The sequence below is a fragment of the Sesamum indicum genome, linkage group LG6 (assembly GCF_026168435.1).
Source record: "Sesamum indicum cultivar Baizhima isolate 11 linkage group LG6, ASM2616843v1, whole genome shotgun sequence".
In the NCBI taxonomy this organism is placed as follows: domain Eukaryota; kingdom Viridiplantae; phylum Streptophyta; class Magnoliopsida; order Lamiales; family Pedaliaceae; genus Sesamum; species Sesamum indicum.
In genome coordinates, this window is record NC_142662.1 from 25,756,518 (window position 1) to 25,772,789 (window position 16,272).

General features: G+C 35.5%; 2 protein-coding genes across 2 annotated transcripts; both read right to left on the reverse strand.

Moving 5' to 3' along the window:
* Positions 1-4,768: 4,768 nt before the first annotated feature.
* On the reverse strand, positions 4,769-6,163 carry LOC105163385 (uncharacterized). Its single transcript, XM_020694667.2, has 2 exons — positions 5,825-6,163; positions 4,769-5,749 (listed from the first exon to the last, which is right to left on the reverse strand). The coding sequence occupies exons 1-2, from the start codon at positions 6,020-6,022 to the stop codon at positions 5,051-5,053; spliced, it is 897 nt and encodes a 298-aa protein (XP_020550326.2). The 5' UTR covers positions 6,023-6,163; the 3' UTR covers positions 4,769-5,050.
* Positions 6,164-13,076: 6,913 nt separating this feature from the next.
* On the reverse strand, positions 13,077-15,731 carry LOC105163383 (putative WRKY transcription factor 21). Its single transcript, XM_011081698.3, has 3 exons — positions 14,247-15,731; positions 14,015-14,140; positions 13,077-13,507 (listed from the first exon to the last, which is right to left on the reverse strand). Exons 1-3 carry the CDS (start codon positions 15,011-15,013, stop codon positions 13,363-13,365), a joined length of 1,038 nt encoding a protein of 345 aa, XP_011080000.1. The 5' UTR covers positions 15,014-15,731; the 3' UTR covers positions 13,077-13,362.
* Positions 15,732-16,272: the final 541 nt, after the last annotated feature.

Consider the following 16,272-nt stretch of genomic DNA (forward strand, 5'->3'; position numbering starts at 1 on the left):
ACGCATTATCTCCTCAAGAAAATTCGAGATCAATGGATCATTACCGATATAAAAGTTGCGACTGACCAAGTCTTGAGCATTGAAAGGTTCTCTCACTATGTAGGTAATTGTATACGTAATTGAATCCTTTGTATACGGTCAACAAAAACCAACTAGAAGAAAATTGCATCTTACACACCTTACATGGATGTCTAGACATGGACATCATTTAGATCCTTAACAGTGTGTCCTGTGTTTCTGCATGTACACGAGCAGCCAGACATTTGGGGTTTGGTGATAGAAGAGAATGCCCAAATCTCTGCAAGTTGGCTTCTGATTACATTGGACAAGCTGAGGGTCTGAAGACAACATGTACGCTTATTTTGCGAATGAACCAGCTTGTAATTCCCTATTCATCAAGCTGGTGGAAGGGCTGGAGAGACGTAGCCTCGGTTACTCTGCATTTCACTGGAGACATGCTTCGTATATGCTCAGTCAGGCATGTCTTTAAGTTCTCATCGACCTCTATTTTGATCCAAACAAGAAAATGTACTTCTTACGAAATATTAACATTCTTCCAACAAGTACATTCAGGAGCTGGGTGCTGAAAGCGAGCCGAAAAGAAGCTTAAGCACATTATCATGGCAGCAAAGAGGTAAGTTGCCCTGTCATGGAAATGAAAAGAACATCAGGCATCCCAGATGGTTATAAACTTAGTGCAATAACAAGTTTCAGACATCCAAATAGAACAGTTTTCAGTAACAGAGAAGACCATACAGAATAGAGTTGGTTGGTGTTGTTTGTGATGTAGCAGTTATTAGAGGAATAAGGTATGTGAAACATATAGCACTAGTCAATGGCGAGAAGATATTCAGGCACATGGGAAAAAGACTGGAAAATTTTTTTAGGCAACCTACCAAAGGTTCAGATTTAAACAATTATCAATTTAACTTTAGTTCACGAAGCTCAACTTTCTGAAAATTAGCCAGCAATTTTCCTTTATTTCCAAAGTGTACCAGGAAGCAAGTAATTACTTCAAAAATATGTGTCCTACATTTTTATTTGGAAAAGATATGGATATATCATTCATGTCTTGGAAAGATAAAAATCTCCGAAGCTAACAATCTGTCTTTGTTTCTACCGCAGGAAAGCTATAAGGGTCAACTCGCAGCTAAAATCACATAAGAGGTTTGCAGATGCATTTACAACATACTGCCAATTAGTTGGCAATGCTCGACAAACAATGCATATATCTTTCCGATAATGATGTGAAAAGCATATGTAACCAACATCCACTTAACTTCATGCTATCTAAACAGCAGCTCGCAGTGAGAAGGCATCCATTGGCAAATGCCAAATAGGTAATACAATTACAAAAAAAGTGTCATACAAATCTCTAAGAGAGAAACTTCAGAGTTATAAGCCACTGGCTATTTGCTGAAGCATGCCAATTTGCTCCAATTGGATTAATTTTCTACTCTAGTCAGCAGAACAACAGCATTTACATTCATGAAAAACTTGTAGAAAGTGTTCAATCTGACTGAGGATGGTTACAAGAGATATATTTTACATCCCGGAGGGGCTATAACTGGATATATCATTGTTTCCACAAAAGACATTCTCATAAAAACAGGAAATTTACTATGCTTGTTTTTAGCTATCAATCTTCGTACAAGAATCAGCTCCCCTATTTACAAGTCCTTTACTTGTGTAGACCCCTAAACATGACGAATTAGTTAAAGTATTGGATGATTTCTCTATGTTTGATTAAAAAGCAACACATGTGTACACTAGAAATGGATATAACTGATGAAGCATCACTTGGTAGTAAATCCAACAGAGACACAAGACATGAACAAAAATAAAAGAATGAACTCTGTGCTGTTGTATCTTGTCAAGATTGCTAAATACAGAATAGATTCTGAACCATATTTTGAGATGCAGTTTTCAACTGCATTTGCAAATAAGAAGTCCAGTTACTGTGTGTCTGAACATATTGAGAAAATCAACAGAATTGGTTTAAGATGGCAATTAAGATGAAAATTTCAAGCAGAAGAATGAGTTTAGTAGACCTTTATGCACTAGAATGTGTACAAGTGACTTTTGTCCATGTCTCACTTAGCAGGCAATCAAGTGTCAATCAGACACATGAGGCAAAATTGCAAACTTGGTCCAACAAGATTGGGCTATTTCAAATTTAATCCCTCGCTTTATGGGATTACAATTTTGACCCCTGGTTCCATTAAAAAAAGGCAGACTCAGCCCAAAATCATTGCAATTCAGGTTCTTCTCACCCTCCCGTTAAGAGTTAACGGCAAAACACAAGTGCACCTCACATGTTCGTTAACAGCTGAAAATGGAGGAAAAAAGGGCATGTATTGTTGTGTGCTGCAGAAAAGGAGTGAAAAGAAACTGCTTAAAAGGGAAAGAATCCCTAATTTCCTCCATTTCTCTCATATTTGTTCTGTGTGCTCAGGCAAAAGGAAAGAAGACACAAAACCTTCAAAAGCTTGCAACCAAAACCGAAACAAAATAGACTATTACAGCCTTCAAATGTCTAAAGTTGCAAGTGTAAATTCTTCCATGGAAAGCTGCGAGGCTTCGACGTAAAGACAAGTGTTAATTGCTTCTCCAAATCCAAAGCCTCACAACCATCCTATAGAAGCAATTTACACTTGTCTTTCCTTTTCCCTGAGCAAACAGGGAGCAAATTAGAAAGAAATGGAGGAAATGCGGGAATCTAGCCGTTCTTTTACCTCATTTTCTGCAGCACGTGAGCAACATGTGCTTTTTTCCCCTCCATTTTCAGTTGTCAACAGACACATGAGGTGCATGAGTGTTTTGCGGTTAACTCTCAATGGCAGAGTGTAAAAACTATCTGAGTTGCAATGTTTTTGGGCTAACTCCTTCATTTTCAATGGAAGGAGAGGCCAAAATTAAAATCCCGTAAAGTAAGGGATTAAACTGAAATGGTACCAATCTTGTGAGACCAAGTTTGCAATTTCGCCAAACACATGATAACAAGGACTACTTGTTTTAGACATGTCATTCAGTGAGCTCAAACTAAACATGAAAATAATTCCAGAAGAAGATTGCCAGATAATTAGAGAAATTTGTCTGTTGAAAATCCTAGAAATGCTTAGCTGGTAATCACATGCCGAGACATAAAACATGAACATTTTGAAGGAAAGGAGAACATCGAACTCTTTCCTAGTCCAGAGAAGGTCATAAGCATTTACATGATACTAAAGTAAGACAAGTTACCGATGGATTGAACACCAAAAGACGCCTAAATATCATAGAAGATATGAACATTTTGGAGGAAAAAAGAACATCAAACTCTTTCCTAGTCCTGAGAAGGTTGTAAGCATTACCATGATACTAAAGTAAGGCAAGTCAGCGATGATTGAACACCAAAGGGTGTCAAGTATACTGGATGATACTCCCAGTGCCATCAATTGTGAGCCCGTAAACCAACTTCAGAATGCAGTCATCATGTTTCTCCAAATTTTATGAACCAACTAGTATTTCAGGAACCATAAATATTGCTCCATCACTTACTAGGGAGAATCCAAAAAGAAGGTTTACCCTGCATTCACAAGGGTCAGACCATCTCATTCAGCAGAGAGTCAAGTAACTCAAAACATGTTAGGCAAAAGATCTAGAAAGAGAGCATGAAGTTTCTCAAGAGTCTACAGTGTAGATATTTAAAAGTTCAATCTCATGCGTCCACAAGTCATAATTGTTACAGTAAAGTACTACCACATATATGTCGAACTTTCTAAATTGATGCACTAGATGAAATAAAGATCTTATCATCAATTTCAGCCGTTTCGGCATGCAACGTGTTACATTAATCTTAGGCTGTCAGTTATATTTTCGTTAATTTTTAACTGCATTATCGTTATCTTTAGCTTTTAGCTGTATCCTCATTAATCTTACCAGTATTATTGCTTTTTCTAAACTTTTAGCTGTCTTGTCATTAATTGAAACGGTATTACAGTCTTTCTCAGGTTTTTACCGTTATAGTCGTTGATTATGACAGTATTTCCGTCATTTTTAGGGGTTCACCTTTATTGTCATTAATAGTTTACATAGGCGCAGAACATTTACTTAGGAGCCACATCTATCAATGCTGAGACTCTAGCAGCAGGTTCCAGTAAGTTCATAATAGCACAATCCGGCAATTAACCTATTACGCGTTCCAAATTGCCATATGAAATATCACCAGAACAAAGAGTTGCAAAGTGGCTTCTAGAACTCCAAAAAACTAAAATAAAAGAATACAAAGAAATTCCCAGTACATTCTGAAAACCACAATGGCATGAGTTATAGGTTGCCATCAAACTCTACATATAATGACACTTGACCAATTGTTCAATCTCTCTAAAACCAGGCACTCATCAAGGGCTCAAAATATAAGCAAATATAAAGTACAACCACTACATGTTCCAGTATTTGCTATGGCAGTAACAAAAAGGTGCGGAGTTTACCAATAAGCTCACGTACAATGCCTTGCATATAAAGGTCGTATCCCATACTTCATCCTACCAAGAACTTCATCTTACGCAACCGCCTCATGCCTGCAACGTGAATATGACGCGTCCTGTATTACGCCCCCGGGTGCGTGCACCGTCTGCCCACTCTGCTGAGCAAAACTAACATGCCAGCCATGGGTAAACCCTAGCGCATCTGTTACTAGCGAAACATCATAACAAAATCAATCAGCTTTATCACGAAGGAATGGCGAATTAGGGAAGTGAACATTGATAAAGTAGACAAGTGTGGGTTCCTAGAAACTCTACTGAATTCATTTCGGAAATAGATTTGAACATATGGTACAACCATGCACTGCTCTGAATCCCTAAAAACTGAAAAACTAAAGAAGAAAACCCCCAAAAATATGTAGGAAAGGTGAAAATGGAGAAAAGACAAAAGAAAAAGAATTCGATTCTATCATACTATGTGGGCATTAAAAGCGACTACAGTCTACACCCATAAAACACCCATCATTAATTTACAATTCTATCCCTACAAACAAACATCATTTCCCAAACTATCCCTCTCATCACTACTTCCTCCCCTTCCTCGTTGCAGCCTTCTTCGACGGAGATTTCACCGTTTTTGGCTTGACGCTCTTCGCTGCAGGTTTCTTGGAGGGCGCCGCCTTCTTCGCCACCGGAGATTTCTTCGTCGCCGCAGCCGCGGCCGCCTTCCTCGCTGGAGTTGACCTCGTCGACGTCTTTGCTGCTTTAGCTGGCGGTTTCTTCTCTGCCTTTGGCTTTTCTGGAGCCTTCCTCTTCGGCGCCGCCTTGGCCTTAGCAGGAGCCACAGCCTTTGCCTTAGCAGCCGGCTTAGTTTTGGCAGCTGGCTTCGCCTTCGCCGCGGGCTTAGGTTTCGCAGCGGCGGACGCCTTAGGTTTAGCGGCGGCCGCCTTAGCTTTCGGCTTGGCTTTTGAGACGGTTGCCTTCTTATCCTTGCTAACAGCAGCCTTGGGCTTCGGCTTCGGCTTCGCCGCAGGAACCGACTTCTTCTTAGCCGGCGAAGCAGCAGCAGCAGCTGCAGGTTTGGAAGAACGGGCAGATGGCAGCTTGAACGAACTCTTGACTTTGACAAGCTTACCATTGGCAACCAGCTTCTTCAACTGAACAAGCAAAAGCTTCCTGAAATTGGGTGGCAGATTCTTCTGCTTATCCTCAATAAACTTCGTAATGGCATATTGACTCGATCCCGTCCTATCCTTCAGAGTAACGATCGCCTCCTGAATCATCTGCATGCACACAAAATTCAGACCACATTGAAGAAAACCAGAACCCAATTAACGAGAATCGGATCGTACAACTACCTCGAAGTAAGGGGGGTGAGTAGGTGCATTCCTCTTTCTGGGCGCAGGGACCTTTTTCGTCTTGGGTTCTTTGGGAGCGGCGGCTTTCTTGGATTTGGTGGCTTTAGGCGGAGGATTTTCTTCCTTGGCAGGCTCCTCGGTGACCGGCTGCTCTGCCTCAGGCTCAGTGACGAGAACTGGCTCTTCAGTGGTGGCCATGGAGAATTCTTTTCAAGAACTAGGTTAGGGCTGGATTTGGGAATTTGAGGAAACTGGACTATAGATCTATGCAGTATGCACTGAAACGACAGAGTCCAATTATCATCTGTTGGTTTGGAGTGAGTCTGAGAGAGTGAGAGTTGCGCGGATTTAAATAGTGAGCGTCCGGGGGCTCATATCCAGAAGGTGGAAGCTGATTGGTGGAAAGTCTTTTGACGCGGATTGCGGCTAGGGAGAAATTTTGAATTTGGACCGTGCGATGGAATTTAATCTACGGTGTGCACGCTTGATGAGTAGGATTTGTATTGGAATGCATCAAACTTGGCTGTTTTGGGGACCTAAGGTGTGTTTTTGTGCTTGATTGATTTGGGAATAATTTGATCTAGACTTTGTATATTGTGGTGAGGTTCTCTTCATTTGGTAGGAAATTTCGTAAGCTTTTCAGAGAATGTTTGTTTAAGTGGCATCGATTAATGATTTGGGAGATATTGAGCTCAGAATGTGAAATGGTCAAGACAAGGGTTTCCACGGAGCGTGCTGTGATTTTAGAGCATTATCCGAAAATGCTTGTGACGAATTGGCAATTTCAAGATTTGATGATGTGCTAGACTAATTCATGATACCATAGAATCAATAATTATGGGAATCGGATGGGATTTGACTATGAAAATGTTTGTTTGAAGTACACTGAAGATGAACACGTTCTCAGCATTGTTCTAATAATAGTTAAAACCCATCTAACAAAGTTTTTCAGAAAAATAAATTTCTTGTAAACCTTTCTCACTGTACAATGTTGTTTACTATCAACTATCAAGATAGCATACAATAGTGTTGCCATCTTAATGCAAAGAGCAAACATGGTGTTCTTTTTTCATATTTTTCCGCATTACGCGATATATTTTCCTTGCATGGCTTTTTTAACACGCAACTAAATTATAAATCACTAAAATTGACACGTGTTATCTTTCATTAACGGTTTAAAAATATCAAACAACGGATTATCTAATATAACGATCTTCGTCCGGGTGGATGTGAGAAGTACAACTGGTTTTGTTAATATAGAAAGTCATTTATATTTTATCTGGTATAATAGGGTGAAAAGTTGATTTATTTGATAAAAATTGTGATAAGTTGAATTTAATTACTTAGGTGGACTTATTTTACACATCATCTTCATTTGCTAGAATTTTGTAAAAATCATTCCGCTTTATTTCATAAGTAGCAAGTTGCATGAATATTTATTTTTATCATAATTACTTTGCAAAATTTATTTATTTTCATGAATTGGTGCTCCATGAACTGACATGTATAAATATCAAGGTTATACAACCCATTGCAATTAACTAAACATGTTCGATTCTTGGTAAGTATCTTTTTTTACATATAAAATCAGTTTTTTATACGTTTTTACTTGGTAACATTTAAAAAATGACAGCACAGCAAGCTCACATTAAATTTGCACACTCAGCTCACATTAAATCATGATAACTGCCGAATCAAATCACTCAAAAACTTTCCTACATTTAAAAGCATGAATCTAGTCCAAACCATGACTAAATCAACTTTTCAATAATGAATCTTGTTAAGAAAATTGTACATTGATGTTATTTAACAAGTATAAAAGAAATTCATATACTACTTTCTGTACATTCTTTAAAGTTTTGCACAAATTATGTTTTGTAAGAAATTGGATATAAGGTGCGCATGTTGTTAAAAGATAAAATGATATATTAAACAAACACACGACAAAGAAAATGAATTTCGCACTAATAGTTTATCGTCAAGTATAATTATATTGAACTTCAGGCATAAATCTCAGTAAATTATTGAAACAAGAACTTCACTGTTCAAAATCAAGTATCACAAAATCCATTATTCGCAATGAATTTACCTCTAGCCCGTACCCACAATCCTACAAACTAAACTGATTTTACATTTATATCATATAAACACAATAAAATTAAATGGGATACAACTATTAAAATATTTTATCGAGATACCGAAAAAGATCAATGCTTTAGAAAACTATTTTGAATTAATAAGTACATGAGTGCCAAATTTTGGTTTCACAACAAAATTGCATAACATTATGATCAAATTAATATAAGAGACAAAAAGAATATAAATCTTATAAATTTCAAGAATGGTGTGGATTATGTTGTCTTAGGGATAAGCATGGCAAGTTATCTTCCCCACCTTGAATTAATTTGAAAATAAAAAATTAGTCTCCAGTAAAAATAAAATTCTTACAACATATGTATTTAACGTGAAATAATATAGAACAAAATTGTAAAGTCTTAATCTTGACACTTGCAATCTCATCTTCTTTCACAGGGTACTACAGAACATATGATTAATTATTGTGATTTTTTCTTCATTGTTTCATCAACATAGAAAATGCTATGATCATCAAATATTACTTCCTCATGCCCTTGTGTTTATGCTTTGTTCTATTGCAATTACACAATTATTCCCTAGAACAACTACAAAGAGGAAAGATGTAAATTTAACCAAATTCACTAATGTCCTTTTTTTTTTCATTAGAATTCTAGTTTCATGGATATAAATTGAAATTAATAGCTGTAAAAGCTAAAATAAATTTCCAGAAATAGTGCATGTTTATTTAATACTTGACATAATTGTAGTACAAAAAGCGTCACAATTTTTTACTTATGAATTTCTATCTTTTTCCCACTTGAACAAAATCAAATAAGAAGATTGAATTGGAAAAATGGTTTTGTTTTTAAAAAACAAAAATACTTTGAAATGGTGGATTATTTACCGACTCTAATTACATACAACCCATGTGGTAATTTGTAGCAATAATATTGCATATTTAGTTTCGTCGTTGTTGCTTACCGCAAAAAGTGGTATGGGGGATAGATACAACAAAAATAAGTTCGGATCTTTTATGCCAAAAATTATGTTACATCACGTATTCTATTTAATATATGCAAATTACATATGTAACTTTTCGTAAATAGTATATATTGAATGAAATATGAAATGCAACACTAATTTATAAACAAAGATCTTGTTTGCCATAAATATTGGAATTTTCCATATATTAGGTTCCGCAAAATATGGGATTACGCAGAGATTTTAGATAAGTTGTATCATCTAGAATATCCATATTTGGGTCAAGTTTTCTTCTTTCTTTTAGTATATGAACAAAATAAAATCCAAATAACATATTATAATAAATAAAACAATCAATTTTCATATCAGAGACCTTCTTACATAATAAAGGTAATAAACAAATTGAGAGCTCTTGAAAAATGCAATATTTTTCTAATGTTCAAATTTATTAAATGTAAGTTGTAATACATCATAAATCGATAAAATAACCAAATACTTTATGTCAACTTCGATTGCAAGTAAAATATTCATTACACGTAGTTTTCATTTAACCTTTGCTGTCACATACAAATATGGGAATTGGGATATCGGGATGTAGATTACATTCATATTCAAACAAAATATATAACCATTCATATAATTAATTATGCAGTTATGATATTTGAATAGCGTATACGTGTAACTAAAGCGTTATAATTCACCAATGTCAAACTTGTTTGCCTTACACAATCTTACTGGAGATTTGATCATGAAATATAATTTTTTATAATTAATGTAAATTTTCAAACTATTAAAAAACTCTCAAAAAATAGGAATTTTTTATCTAAAATTTAAAACTCTCAATCAACATTTTCCCAATTATGATAAATGAATAAGAAATACGAGTATTAAACATTAAGATACTTACTCAGTTTATGTTTTATTAAGCCATTTGAACATATAGATTACTGTATATTTATTATCTATCTATTCTATAAGGGTCTGTTTACATTTAGTTATAAGTTTGGATTGTGTTATTTATCCAATTGTGTAAATCATTTTCTTTTCATGATATGGCTCAGTCCGAATCCTATAAACTCAGAACAAGCCTTGATTGGGCTTAATATAAGATTAGACCACATGTGGTCTGATTGAAAAATCCAACTAGAAATCCACAAAGTATTCAATATTTTTACTATTAAAATTTTTTCATCCATCACTCAATCTAATTAAGTAAACAACTTATAATTTTTATTAATTTATCAAATCCTGCAACAAATCCATTCAGGTCCTGTTAATCATTCACCCAAACCACGAAAATAAACGAGCCCTAAGTATTTTAAAACACATCTTAGTAATTTTTTCAACAATCTAATATGTAAAGCTATTCCATGTAAAATTATAAGGTTTATTGGTAAGATTTTTGATGGTATAGTGCATACAATCAAATCACCTTATGATGTTATGAATTAGAAAATAAGGTAAATTGGTTGTGTTTCAGTATTGTTGATTATGCTTTTATTTGTAATTAACATTAATGCAGGTGGTGAAAAATGCTCATTGAGAAAGTCTTTGGACATAAAATCTTTGGCCCAAGTCTTTAGCAAGCTCAATAAACGGGACTTGCAAAAAACATATTAGCACTCCAACGATCAAGATTTTTTGTGTTTTTTGATAATTTTTCAATTATCAAGTCAATAAGTGAAGATAGAATAATAAATTCTAATATATATAGATATATAAGACCGATGGATGTTTAGAAAGTGAAATAATAATTTTGTTAAACCAAGCGCATGAGTAGCAAATAGTATGCTTGTGTTAAGAGATCGTTATTCTATAAGAAACGGGAGGGCTGACTTTTATAGTTGTATTTCGCAGCAAGGAAAAAGGCACCATTGGGACTTAAGTCAGCAGTTGCTCGCGGAGAAGTCTCTAAGTTTTGAGACCGTTGGCAGAGATCTTCAAAGAGCCTAGTTGTGCAGGGGGATTTTCAAGGGATAAGCTCTCTACGGGATATACCCCGAGATTTCAAGGGTAGTTGGAGGTGTGAGCAATATCCAGCCTTTTACCTTTGTCTATGTGGGTGCTTACTCACTCCCAGAGCAAATGGTTTCCTGCCATTTGAAAAGAGGTCTCAACCTGGTTGCTCGGTCAGCACCAAATGCTTGGGTTGATGGGTTTGGGTCGCCGCCCATTTCAAAGAGGTCCACACATGGGATCCAGCCCCTCGGGAGGTCATTCCCTCTTGGGTGTTGTGCACTTTCGGGCCCTTGTACCAAATTTCCCTGTGGATTAAGCCTTCAAATAAGTTAGGCCAACAGTTGGGTCGAACTGCCTTGCTTCGTAAACTTCGAACCCATACCCTGCCCTCCCCCCCCCTAAAAACCCCGCCCCGCCCCGCCCCACCATCCTGCAAACCACCTCGTTGTGTCCGATTTAAATTTTTATTTTTTTAATTAAATAATATCAATTTGAATATAGTAATTTAATATTTTTTAATTTAAAATAAATTATATAATACAAATAATACATTCAATTAATTTTTTTATAAGTAATACTAAATATCATTATAAAATTAGGTAATTTAATATATTCTTTTTTTTTCTAAAATGAATTATATAATACAAATAATACATCCAACTATTTTATTTTTGGTATTTTATATATAGAGTTGGATACATGTAAAATTATTTAAAAATTTATCTATAATATCATAATTTTCTATTAATAATGTATTTCATGTGAATGAATAAATAATAAAAAGTATTACAAAATAGACTGGGGCGAGCCTAATACAAAACCCGTAACCGGCCTTGAACCCAACCGGGTCCAATATTTTATCACCTGGACCCACCCCAGACCAGATAATATGAGTACCAAACCCTTTCCATCTAGGTTAGGGCCTCGAAAATCGGGTCAGATTGTCATCCCTAGTCTTAACCATTGAGTAGCGGTATGCAAATTTTTTATTAACTAGTCGAAAGTCAGTCCAACTGAAATTCGATTTTTATCGAATTTAAAATTCGCATGGTATTCGATCTTTTTAAAAATAAAAATAATATTTGGTTCAATTTTGATCTTTTGTGTTGGTTAAACAAATCAAACTGAATACTGAATTTTTTAAAAAATTCATTATACTATAAATATATATATTAAACATCTCAATATTTGTATTTATAACAAAAAAATACTTTTATTAATAATACATAATTAATTAATTATAACTATTTATCAACAAATAATTTATAATTAATAAATTAACATTATATCATAGTTTTTTTTTTTAAACGGAAATAAACACCCCTAGCATTGAGCGCTCATTTACTTTCTCAAACTTCATTTGCCCGTTACACCACTCCGAAGCCCATGATTGTGGTGGATTCCCCCCACCTCTATTTAATATTTTTTATAAGTTGACAAGTGATGATGACAACTTTAATATTAAACGAGTATATGTATAATAATTTTAGAAAATATTATTATTTTTAAAAATATATTAATAAAAGTACAAAACATGAGAAAATATTAAAAGGAAAAAAAAGAGATGTTGAAATTGAGAAAAGAGAAATGGGAAGTTAAGAAAAATAATTAAATATTAAAAATTAAAAAAAATTACATATTAAAATTAAGTGAGACACGAAAAGAATACTCTCAATAGATAATTACATCATACTCGATCACCTCATATAATAATGCAATAATCAATCACATTCACATCGTAGAATTCTCAAGGCCCAGCCGGAATTTCAGTGGGCTTGGGCCGAGTCGGAATGGGCGGGCTTTGAGAAAAATGAAGATTCAGGGCCCAATTTGAAACTCAACCCCACGGGCTATTGTACTTTTGGTCCCGCTCTAACTTTTTTAAATGATTCACAATCTTTATAATTATTAAGATTTTGATTCCATTCTCTCCAGTTCCATTAGTTCTTACCCCAATTTTAAGGATTGGACCAACACCATGTCTCAAAAAGTTAAGGATTTAAAATTGGTCTCAAAAAGTTTAGGAATAAAAAGTCAATTTTCATTTATTGTTGAATCTTCTCTTGTCTTAATAATAATAATAATAACAACAACGAGTTTATTGTGCCAAAATACCATTCGGGATTATGCAATTTAAATATGTATTAATTTAAATCTACTGAAATAGTTTTGACTTGACGAAAATAGAAACCAGAATTCTGGACATTGCATGCCTAATTAAGTGCGAAACGGGTAGTACTAGCAAAAAGCATTAAATTCTTTTAAAACTAAAATGAGTTGATTAAAGATGAGGGACTTCTCTTCTTTCAAGCATGGATCATCCTCATACCTCGCTGTTGTTTCGTCTTACCGACATCCAGAACAAAACTAATGATCGGACCACAAATTCACCCCATTTGTACAGTCTTCAGATTAAACAAAGCAACATATGTACATGAGCAATTCAAGCCAACTAAACTCAGATGTCTTAGAAATTATGCTCAAGGGCTCAACCCCATCTTCACAGCATTTTCTACTAAGAATCATGTATTAGCTGATTGTGAAGGTAATCTCGGGTGGTTATGTTCACCTTCGTAAGTGACAATTAGCATCGAGGGCTCTTCCAAGCACCGCTCCACATGTTTCCTGGCAGGGCAGCCTCTCATGCTGCTACATTTGTAGTATCCCCTGCAGCAAGATCAGCAGTGTTAGTAACCTGTTGGAAAGTTTCTTCAACTGTTTACTTATTGTAGAAATAAATGCAAAAGAATTTGTTCATCGTAACCAATAGTCCATACTTGCAAGCCATATAGAAACAGTATACAAGAATCTTATGAATATTATGGGGAAGGTATCAGTGTAGGCCAGTAGCTGCTAAGTAATTACGCAAGAGGTATATATTGAAAATTCTGTCACAAAAATTCCATCTCCCCAGAACGAAAACCCTTGATTTCATTCTTATAATGTAATATGCCGACAAAATTAGGTGAAAGGGCGACGAGGATGAAACAATGAAACAGAGTTTCACATAAAACAAGCAACGGAACTGTGCATCGATGTCTACAAGAACAAACATAATGAATTAAGATTGCTTGATCTCTTGCAACAATCTATTAAACAACAATTTGTTAAACTACTATAAGCAATCAGTTAGAGGAACAGCCTTGCAATCAGGGAGGGGATGGCAAACCATACCTAGGATGAGGAGAACCTTTGATTGGTTTCTGACCATATTTCCTCCAAGAGTACTCATCAGGGGGTATATCAGCTAACTTGTTGCTTATAGCAGGTACTTTGATCGACCTTTTTACTCTGTGCTTCCTGTTGCAAACTTTCAAAAATTTAAACAAAGATGACAACAATTCCAAGCACCAATTACTATATCATGCGATCGAAAAGGATGAAGAGGACAAGCAAAAACAAACACCTCTTCTTAGAGCAATGGCATCTACCACTGACTCCGCATTTCACACTTCCTTCCTCTCCCCTCCCAGAGCACTTTCTCTTGTGGTGGAATGAGCTTTGATCTGCTGAACGAGCCGCACCGATTAAATGAAAGGAGCTGCCATCCAAATTAGCAACACTACCATCTATACTCAATGAGGAGATAAAGGATCTTGTGGATGACATGGTTGGCGTGCAGGTAGAGCTATCGAAATTCAGGCTAATGCCGCTATTACTACGGCGATACATCAGTTCAGCCTGCTGTTTCAATTGCTGCTGCTGCTGCTGAAGTTGAATCCTTTGATGGTGGAGGAAATGATAATTGGGCAACGGCGTTTGATGAACATGTTGCAGAGGATTCTTCCCATGAGAGCTTAATTCAAAAGAAGGGTTTCCCAATGTGAGATCACTCTTTACATTGGACGCAACTTCTTGGAGTTGATTGCCCTCTAGAGGGGTAGTTTGAAGAAGCTGATGCGTCTTGGGATGTTGATCATCTGATCTAAAGATTGGCTTCTCCAAAAAAATACTTTGGGGGAAAGGTGTTTGAAATTTCTTGGCTCTTCTCACTCTAGCATGACCACAACTAGAATTGAGAAGAGAAACAACTTTCTTGAAGTTTTGAACAGCCTCCCCTGTTTGTTCTACTAGATTCCTAAACTGATTCTGATCTTGAGGTTGAGACAAGAGATTAATCACTCTGTAGCAACTTTCAACTGCAGCAATATTTGCACTTTCAACCTCCTCCATGCTACCCCCTTCAATCCCAAAAACAACTAAGGAGAAACAATCAAAGAAAATGAAACAAAACCCTAATTCCCAAAACCCAAACCACCAAATTCCAGAGCAACATTAACAGGGAAGAGGGCGGACCCTCCAAACTACTGATTGAACAGATCTTCAACAACCAAAACATCAGACACCCAAATACTCAGAACCCCATTCTTGGCAAAATACAAAGCTAATCTCTTCTTCGTAGCAATCACAAGACATCCAGGCAAGAACATGATTCATGACTCGAGCAAAAGGGCATCTAAAAATCAATCAGAAGCAAAAACCCACATAGCAACAAATGCCAAAACAAACAAGAATTCCATCAACCACGCAAGAGAGAGCAAAGAACTCAAGGCTGCAGAAGAGTGAAGGTTAAGAAAAAAGTCAGAAAAAACGGACCTTCAGTTGGACTTTAGGAGGAAAATGCTGTCAAACCCTAGATTCTCTCAACATCCATGATAGAAAAAATTAGATTGAAAGGTGTGAAACAGAAGACTTTGCTTGGCTTTTGCCACGAAATTGGCGCAACCCACAAACAAGTAGGTGAAAAAAAACATTACAAAAAGTACAGCCTTGACAATATATATATATATATAATTGCTACTGCAAATAATTGATTATTATACTACTGTTGTCAAATATTATAATTAAACTACTCATCACATAGTATACGGAGCAGGAGAGTGGTGGTGCGAGAGAGAGGAGTAGGGGGTTGCATTTAAAATAAACCTGCGCACCAGGGGGGAAGCGCACAGGTGAAACTGCCGTCCCTGTCACAGATTTCAAAGTGGGGTCAACTTTAGACTTACTACTTCTATTCTTTTTATTTATTTTAGTCTTTTTGTTATTCAAAAATTACAAATGTCAATAATATTTTACACACATTAATAAATACCTCTTATTGTGAGCTATTATAATAGAGTATTTATTAAAATATTTATAATTATAAAAAGTATTTATTTTTTAGATAATAAAAAATATTTAAATAATTATGACATATTTCAGGAGAGCACATTGTAATTTACATTTATTTATTTTAACTTGCTTTAGAAGTATTTGACTAAATTTATTTGGGACTAATTACACTTAGATTATTTCTAAAAATGCGAATTATATTTTAGTAAATTACAACAAGGTCTCTTAAGGTTTAACATAATTACGAATAATCTTTGTTGTTTGAAAAATTATCAATGACCATATGATTTTAACGGTCGTCTAACAATAAACCCAATTCG